General features: G+C 40.3%; 1 protein-coding gene across 1 annotated transcript; it reads right to left on the bottom strand.

The window, feature by feature from the left end:
* Positions 1–6,266: 6,266 nt before the first annotated feature.
* LOC311508487 (uncharacterized protein) lies at positions 6,267–9,001 on the bottom strand. Its single transcript, XM_084573257.1, has 4 exons — positions 8,455–9,001; positions 8,225–8,257; positions 8,057–8,137; positions 6,267–6,905 (listed from the first exon to the last, which is right to left on the bottom strand). Exons 1-4 carry the CDS (start codon positions 8,584–8,586, stop codon positions 6,834–6,836), a joined length of 318 nt encoding a protein of 105 aa, XP_084429383.1. The 5' UTR covers positions 8,587–9,001; the 3' UTR covers positions 6,267–6,833.
* Between the last annotated feature and the right edge of the window lie 378 nt (positions 9,002–9,379).

Consider the following 9,379-nt stretch of genomic DNA (forward strand, 5'->3'; position numbering starts at 1 on the left):
TCAAATGTCTCAGAGACAACAGTGACTCTGATAAAAGAGGTTATCTGTGTGTTTTCCATCTTTACTGAACCTTAAATAGAAGAGGAAGCAGTTCAAGCAGCCCATACCGTGGATGTGTGGTAGCTGAAACAAAGACAACTGGACTTGTTGAGTTTCTTGATTTAGTTTAAAAGGTTTATCCACTGGGGAGCATCATAACTCTGTTGGTGGCAATCTGTACATGGGATGTCTATCAGAAAATGAGTCCATGAATATCAACTGTAAATCTGACAGACATTCAACAAGTCATTCATGTTCACGTCATCGTTAGGATTCATCCTTCGAGCACCATGTGTATTTTCATCGACTGCACTCATCTGTGGATACTGACCACCAGAGCACTCTTGGGTTGGTTCTAATAATGCTGAGACATAACGGAGGTCTGAGGAGGAGAATGAGGGGAAGCTGGCACTTAAGAGGACGACTCCCCTCGGACCTCCCTCCAACAATCCCCATCCCACCGCAAACAGAGAAGGGCACATCTTAAACCAGAGCACTCATCCCAGGCTGGAGCTGTCTAGGTAACAGCACCATGACCCCTCCCATCTGGGTCCACCTCACGCTCCAAGCCACTATCAGCATGGCGAGTTTGTTGGTTGTTTCCATCAGGTAACCACATTGACATATATATACACAGACACTTCATTGAGCGGGTTGGCCCGTTGTTGCGATACATCAACGTCGCCACCATATTGGAGGAGGCAGCTCTGTCCCACGAACCAATACGAGTCAATGGAGTGAACTTTATTAAGCGTCTTCTACGAAGTGCTGTAAGTTAATGCCTCTCATTTACATAGTCACACACAAACGTATATATTCAGGGAACTGAATGTGTAAATGCTTATAGTACTTTGTAGAAGACGCTTATTAAAGTTCATTCCATTGACTCGTATTGGTTCACGGGACAGAGCTGCCTCCTCCAATATGGCGGCGACGCTGACATACGGTCCAGCGCTCAATGAGGCGTCCATGTATATATGTCTATGGGTAACCATGTCAGTCAACTCCCATTGGTCGTCACATCACTGGACAGACTCTTGTTGTGTGGACGTATCTCTTAGACATGAAAACACTGCTGCACCCACGTCCTGTCTCTGATTCATTCATTAACATTCATGGATCGTTTACCAACAGCGACATCCTGGTCAAACTATTTTTGCCCCTGTGATCCTTTACTGATCTTTTAGCACCAAGTCCCTCTCTGACGTTAAATGTCCTCGAGTTGGTCTCCAGTAGCTTCCTAAAGTCTTTCCTTGTCTTCCTTGTCTTCTCCTAGAGTCGACTGGATTCAGTCCAATAAATCTTTCTGTCAGAGTTAATGTAGTGTGGAGAGGGTAGCTGTTAGAGACATGTTTAGACACAGGACTCTAGTTCTTCTTCTGAGTTTTTTAGGCAGTGTTGGATGACCAGAACATTTCTCATTGCAATTACAAACAAACCTTCTACAGAAGAGAAGGAAATACTAATCTAAACGTTTGTTTAAGGTCCAAAAATTTAACCAGAGGATTGTGAATCAGAGGTCATTAAACCGACAATGCAGATTTATCTCTGGGAAAACAAAACTCTGGGGAGTAAGAGCGGAAACCATTAAACTATGTAAACATTTGATCTGATGCTTTAAATCTTTATGAGCCAGAACAACACACTGCAAAAAGTCACCAGCTCAATAAGTTATCCTGGCTTGTTGCTATCATTTAAATCAATTTAACAGAATGAGTTTAGAAATTTCAACTTAATTTAGTGAGTTCTTGGTAATCCAACTAAAGGGCTTGAGCAAGTTCAATGAAATGGAAATCTCAATGTGTCACCCTAACTTGACAATATGAGTTTTACGAGTTTTACATGAAGTAACCGACCGTGACCCTTGCATCTTCTTGCCGTAAAAATAGCTTGAAAATTTGGGCTTGAAATTTCGTTTTGATCTGATACAGGACTAATAATTATCATATAAGATCTTTTAAAATACTTCAGGAGCTCCACCTGCCTGGTTTCAGCTGCCAATTGACAGAAGAAGAGGAACACTTGTTGACCTACTTGTTGACTGGGGGGTCAGGACCACCAGTTTAAGATCAGTGCCATAACTAGAGGGGCAACATGCTGCTCTCGGTGCCAGGAAAGGTCCTTTACAGGAAGAAGGATGTGGACCCATCACTACAAGACCAACGAGCAGAGCAGATCCTGTATCGACCAAATTACAACTCTCCTTCTTTTTCACTGGAAACGACTCAAACTTGAGAAGAAGCAGGACGTTTGCCTGTTCAGGTCCCGATGTCACGGGACGCCTCCAGACTGTCCATGTTAATTCAGAGCTTCTATTATTTTTTTTCTCCGATAAATTATTAGAATCAGAGAGTACGGACTCAAACCACATGTCATTAAAGGATCTTTTCTGTTCAAGCCTTTCCAAATGAACACGGTTCAGTTCCACGCGTCTCGACTCTAAACAAAAGCAGGAAATGATTTATGGAGGTTATACCTGTCACTGTCTTGTTTTAACTCTTTTTACTCTGTGTGCACATTATTATCAACCTGCAGTCTCAGCCTTTTAACGTGACATTAATAAGAAAGTTTTCCTCCAATGTTAATGCATCTTACTAACCCTTTGTATGGCTATAATATATATTTACTTCTGTCTCAATTTCTTGTACATGTTTTACTTTGACTATTTTACTAGAGGTTTACTTATATCTTTATTTTATTTAATTTTATTTATTTATTGTGGATGAATAAAGTCTAGGTCTAAGTGAGACTGAAGTTTATGTACAGTTTATATGTCTTTACTCCCATCTAGTGACTGCAGGAGGTAACTGCACACAAACTTCAGTGGTAATAATAATAATAATAATAATACATTTCATTTATAGGTGCCTTTCAAAGTACCCAAGGTCACCGTACAAGTAAAACAGGGTTTAAAATACATCACAGACATCAAAAGCATTTAACAAACTACAACTATATGACACTAAAAGATAAGTTAAAAAGATAAAAGATTTGGTAGGAGGGCTGGGTTTAAAACAAAAGCTTTATAAATGATGAATTCTCTCGTTTGTAATCTTGCCAGACTTTCTTTTGCATGACAACATTAGTCTGGACTGAAAGATGATTGGATTTAAAAATAAAAACAAAGCACAAAACACGTGAAAGATGAGAAACAGGAGGAAGAAGATGGAGGAGACACCACAAACCTCTGGAACCAATAAGGACGTTAGTTTTAAAGTGAACTGAAGTTGTTTCAAAGCTGAAATCTCTCCAAATGAATTGAATCAGTAAAATCTATACACTGTACATAAATATGGACAACACAAGTGGGAGGATGAGTTGTTGTGATGAGGATGACCTAAGATTGTGGACAGGAATGTTTATGTGGAGCAGGTTAGTGAGGTACTGAGGGACGAGATTGTTTAAGGCCTTGAAGGTAGGAATTTGTAGGTGATACAGAACTTGACAGGAAGCCAGTGGAGTTGCTGCAGGACCGGTGTTATGTGACTCATGGAGGGGGTTCTGGTGATGATTCGTAAGGCGTAGTTTTGAACCAGTTGTAGTTTATGGATGGATTTGTCAGGTAAACCAAATAAAAGGGAGTTGCAGTAGTCCAGACAGGACGTGACCAGGCTATGGATCAGAGTGGCAGTATTGTCAGTTGAGAGGGGTGGACGGAGACGGGAGATTGCGTAGGTGAAAATAGGCTGAACAGGTGATATTGTTAATGTGAGAACAGAAAGAAAGAGTGGTGTCAAGGATGACACCCAGACTCTTAACCTGGGGGCAGGGGGAGACTGGGGAATTGTCAATTTGAATAGAGAAGTTATTTATATTAGATAGGGTGGATTTGGTGCCAATGTGAAGAATTCAGTTTTACTACTGTTGAGTTTGAGGAAGTTGGTGGAGAACCAGGTTCTAATTTAACGAATACAGTCAGAGAGGTAAGTGGGTGGAAAGGTGGAGTTGGGTTTGGTGGACAGGTAGAGCTGGGTGTCATCCGCATAACAGTGGAAATTAATATTATACCCATGAAATATCTGGCCAAGGGGGATGAGGTAGATGATGAATAAAAGAGGCCCAAGAACAGAGCCTTGGGGAACACCAGAGAAAAGGGGGGATGGGCGGGATGTAAATGTTTTTAACTGAATGAACTGAGTGCAGCCAGAGAGATATGAGATGAACCAATCGAGAGGTGTGTCAGAGATACTGATGGAGGCTAGCCTATGGATGAGAATGGAGTGGGAGATAGTGTCAAATGCTGCGGTTAGACCAAAGAGAATGAGGATTGAAAGGAGTCCTGAATCAGCAGCCATAAGGAGGTCACTGGTGATCTTTAACAGAGCTGTTTCTGTGCTGTGTAAAGGGCGAAAACCAGATTGAAATTGTTCATATAGGTTATTGTCATAGAGGTGGGCATGGACCTGAGATGCAACTGTTTTTTCAAGAATTTTAGAGAGAAAAAGAAGATTGGAGATAGGACAGAGGTTACTGAAACTGTAGGGACAAGACCAGAGGTGAGAGAGGAATGAACAAAGGCAGTTATAAGAGGGGTGTCAGAGTTTATGGATTTATGGATATGGTTTATATTGGAAAACGAGGGTAGTTTGAAGTTAGAAAGTGTAGAGGAAATAGAAGTTTGGGCAGGTGGGAGGGGTGAGGTGTGTGTGCTGTGAGCTAGCTGTTGGTGGATAGTGTCAATCCTTGTATAAAAAAATTCCATAATTGCATTGCAGTAATCAGTTGAGTAGAAGTGAGGAGGAAGAGAGTCTGAGTGTTGTTGAGAGTTTTGTTAACCAGAGAAAAGAGAGCCTTTGTGTTCCCATCCCCTGAATTGATTTGATTTGCAAAATAAAGTGATCTGGCAGTAGAGAGCATGTCCTTGTAGTGGAGAATGTGGTTATGGAACATGTCCTGATGTATGGTGAGGCCAGATTTCCTGTAGAGGCATTCAAGTTGACATCCTTTAGCCTTAAGGTGATGGAGTTCGGGTGTAAACCAGGGTGCAGAGCAGCAAAGGCAACACAACAACGTCAACACAACAACTGTCTCACCTCTGATGTTCAGTCTGTCTGGTAGAGTGGTAACAAACCCTGACGTCCCGGAGGAAGACCTCGTTAAACAGCTGATGGCAGGGTGATCTGAATTCTTCATGTCTGAATCAAGACCAAACATTTATTTGTAGTATTTAACTCATTCATTCATTCATTTAGATCTGAACCATGTACAATTAAACCCTGAGCTTTAACAACAGAAGAAACAGAACCAACAAGAATGATCACAAACCTGAGTCCTGCTGCACACCTGCTCCCAGTCTCCTTCTTCTTCTTCTTCTTTTTCAAACTAGTGGTTCGAGGTGCATTACTGCCTCCATCTGGACTGGAGGGTGAAGACTTAGTCTGAGATGGACTTCATTGATCCTCAAGGGAAATTGCTTGGTTACAGTAGCTCAGTTGGACGTAAGAAAAACTGGATATATACTGGAAATAGAAGAAGAGGAGGAGGAAGAGGAGAAAAAGAAGAACTGAAAAATGAGAAGGAGGACAAAAAACTGATCCCACAGTGGGATTCCAGCATCAGTCGATATCTTAATATTGAACACATGAGAATATTCTGTTTCAGCATCGACATACACATCAGATTAGGAAATACTTCAGGTCATTGTGGTTCATGGTGTTAGTGCTCTTCTGGACTGATTTTAACCCGAGGAGGTTCTGGCTTCCAGATACTGACCTCGTCACAGCACCTCTAATATTGTTTTACAATTTCAAATGCACCAATAAGATTTCACTTTTTATTTTAAAAATATACACAGTACTTTAGAAGAGTCTTTAACGTATACAAAAATAAAACAATTCATTGGTATCATTACAGATTAAAAAATAAAGAAAACTGCAACAACAACAGTTTTTCATTTTGGCTATGGCTGTATGCTAAACTAAGTTAAGCTAAAGACTTGATTTGCAATGACATGTCTGTTCGTATATTCACTTAGTGTATATCAGTATATTCCAAAAATGCAGTATGGTTTTGTATTAGCCTGTTAGCTGTATCTGCTAATGCTGGAGTTAGCTTGTAAAACGCTCCACAAAAGATGAACGGTTTTAAGAGAGTTATACTCAATTAACTTAAAAGCCAGTTAGCAAAGAAGTTTAAAAGCTAACAAGTCACGCATTCAGCTAAAAGAGTTATGGCGACAGTTTTGGGTTGCTAGCTTAATTGCTAGTCATTACAGCTCCAGAATAAGATTTCCTGAACTGTTTTACTGTTTTAAAATCATTTTTACCATAGCACAAAAGTGGGTAAAAATGTTTCTCTTTTATTTTTTGTTAAAATTTACTAACTTAACTTGCTAGCTACACCGCTTTGCTATCTAGACCTACAGGGAATCATTACATCCCCCAAATAGGTTTTCCTGAACTGTTTTATTGTTTTGAAATTGCTCCTGTGTTTCTGTAAATTCAGCTCTGTGTCCAGGAAATTTAGTTTTGTCCTTAAACGTATGACCTTCTGGCCTCATCAGGTTAACAGAGCTGCAGTCAGATATGGTTCAGCTAATTGTTTTTACAACATGTCTCCATATGGGGCTAGTACAAAAACAAGACACATACGAAATATAAAGAAACACAAAACAAAAAGAATAAATGTTTCAACAATCGAATGCTGCAAAGCTTTCTTCTCATAAAAGGCAAACATTAAAAAAAAAAAAAAAAAAAGGTAAATAAGGTCACGTCTCCACTGACTCCTCCTGCAACAGTGCAGAGGTTAAAGGTCAGAGGTTGTGGGGTTTCCCTTTAGTAGACATGCATGGCCATTTAAGATCCTCCTGTTCCGTCATGGCGTCTGACCTGATGGATCATAAAGAGGGAAACCAGCAGACTCAGCAGCTGTGGACACAGACAGACAGACAGACAGACAGACAGACAGACAGACAGGTGGTCAGTTTATAAAAATCAAACCAGAAGTCAAGGACATTGTTGTGCAGGTGATCTGTCCAATCTCACTGTCTTCTTATTAAGTATTTTGGGTCTTTACCCAAATTGATGCTGCAGGCTTTTTCCCCTTTATTACCTAAACATTTTCAAATACTATTTCAGATTTGTGTGTGAGAAACTGTGATTTTACTGCAGAGGATTAGCCTTCTACATGAGCCTGAAACTTTAGCTTTATTTCCTCTCATAACAACTGTTTACCTAGTTAAAACAGAGCATTAGCTGCACCACACAAAAACATCTTAAAATTTAATTTGATTTGAAATTAACCAAACCCAACATGAGGCGAAATAATCTTAAATCAATCAGAAATACTTTGTTCAGGCATGGTAGCCACCTGTGGCTAATGCTAACACTAGCTAAATGTAATAAATTAACTTACATTATGTTTGCATCTCTAACATTAAGTTACCTGGTTGCTAGCTAGATAATCTGTTTCTCTGTGGCTTATTTAGGCCAACAGTTGCCTAGCGGTAGGGTCACTACCACTTGATGTGAATATTCATGCTAGCATCAGCCGTGTTCCATTTAAGGGCAGCAGAAGTTAGCAAAGATTTTGTAGCCTAAATTTTGTGGCATGCTAAAGAGCCGTTCTTTCCTTTGTTTCTGTTCATTGTGCCTAGAATTGCAAAGAAGTTAACTAGCTTTCTGACAATTAGCTGACTAACTTAAAAGCTAACAAGTCACATAGTTCGCTAGAAGAGCTACGACAACAGTTTCAGGTTGCCTAGGGCTTTAGTGTTTAACTTGCAAGCAACACTGCTTTGCTAGCTTGACGTAAAAGGAGTCATTACACCTCTTTCTTAACTGTATTACTTTTTTGAAATTGCTTATAGTAAAGCTGTAAAGTGGGAGAAACCTTCAGATGTGATTTTAGTAGCCATCTGTGGCCAAAGCTAAAGCTGTGTCTTTGCATCTTGTTACGGTTTCTCTGTGGCTTCTATAGGCCAACAGTTGCCGAGCAGTAGGGTTACCACGACTTGATGCTAACATGGGCTACATGCTAGCCACTAACGACAACAAATAGGAATGAGGGTAGCGCTTACTGCAGTGACGGAAAATCCAAAAAAGAAGCCCATGGTGACCTTGAAGAAGATGTCTAAGTACTGGAGGATAAACTGGCAGCTCTGCAGAAGAAAAAAATTAGTTATTATATGCGAATATGACAAACTGATTGGGGTTTGAATTTGCTGCTCGGTTGACTGGTTGAATACCTGTGCATATATCTGGTCCGGGCCAGTTGTTCCCTGCATGAAAACAAAATCAAAACAGTCTGCTACGTATTATTTGTCAAACACCAACACCGTACAGTCTGTATTTAAGATTGGAAAAACAAAGTGATTCTATTACCTTTAATCATAAAAAAAATGGCATGACCATGAGACTCCCTCACCACCTATATAATTCTAAAGTTGACGGAGAAGTTTCATTTTCTTAAACGCACCCGAGGCCTGTATTTACATGTAGATCCTGCATATCCTCCATATCCTGCAGACTTGCAAGCACACGAGTCAGGGATGTCTTGGCCCCAGTCCTCGGCTTCCACCACCCCACAACACTCGGCCTGCAAGCACATAAGAGAGTGACTTTCACCAGGTGGAAAGGGTCTTCATCTGGCATATAAGCTGCTGTTACTAAGCAATGCAATGTGTCATTAAATTAACACTCGAGAGAGTAAAAAGAACATTTACAGATGTCTGTAAGGCCTCGAGAAGCATTCTTGTGTCCTTGTCTTGTATGGAGGGCTTTGTATATTCACTGGAGGCGCTGTCAAAGAGGTTCATGATCTACGAGGAGAGAAAAAAAACACAAACATCACAGACCAAAGAGAAAGAATAAGTCGGCATTAAGACAGACTCAGAAGGACATCAACATCAAGGTGGTGATGAAGAGTGATGATAGAGTTAGAGTTCAGTGTCAGTTTTTTCTGTCCATGGATCCAAACACTAGTCCTTCATATTTTCTCACTGGCAATTTTTCAAGCCCCTCTTAACATCTTATGAGCAAATGTTCTTATGTCTTATCTTATCTCAGTAAATGTTCTCTCTCTACTACAAGTCTGGAAACTGACATCCAAAAAATTTTAGAGGGAAGAGCAAGTCAGTATGTACAGGACGTATTATCCAAGAATTTCCAAGAATTTCCAGAATTACAGACAAATAAGGCCATTAGCATCAAGGCCATCAGAGGGAACAGTCAAGGATCAGTGGTGGTTAGAAAGATAGATGACCTGGTCTCTTTTGACGGTGGCAACGAAGCCAAAGATCAGCGTGATGATCATTCCAGCCGCCATGAATCCTGCAAACTGTACAACAGCAACAATAAATGATTCAGTTGAGAGTTCTTATCCACACTTTGTTTGTCGTGGG

The sequence above is a fragment of the Chelon labrosus genome (assembly GCF_963514085.1).
Source record: "Chelon labrosus genome assembly, chromosome: 23".
Lineage (NCBI taxonomy): Eukaryota > Metazoa > Chordata > Actinopteri > Mugiliformes > Mugilidae > Chelon > Chelon labrosus.

What these genes read in the sequence shown, in the direction of transcription:
- LOC311508487 (XM_084573257.1), bottom strand. Translation starts at nt 8,586, where the DNA reads ATGTGCTTGCAGGCCGAGTGTTGTGGGGTGGTGGAAGCCGAGGACTGG. An exon ending in CATGTAAATACAGGCCTCGG is followed by an intron (nt 8,258 to 8,454) that starts GTGCGTTTAAGA and finishes GTTTTCATGCAG; the next exon opens with GGAACAACTGGCCCGGACCA. An exon ending in TTGGATTTTCCGTCACTGCA is followed by an intron (nt 6,906 to 8,056) that starts GTAAGCGCTACC and finishes CTGTGTCCACAG; the next exon opens with CTGCTGAGTCTGCTGGTTTC.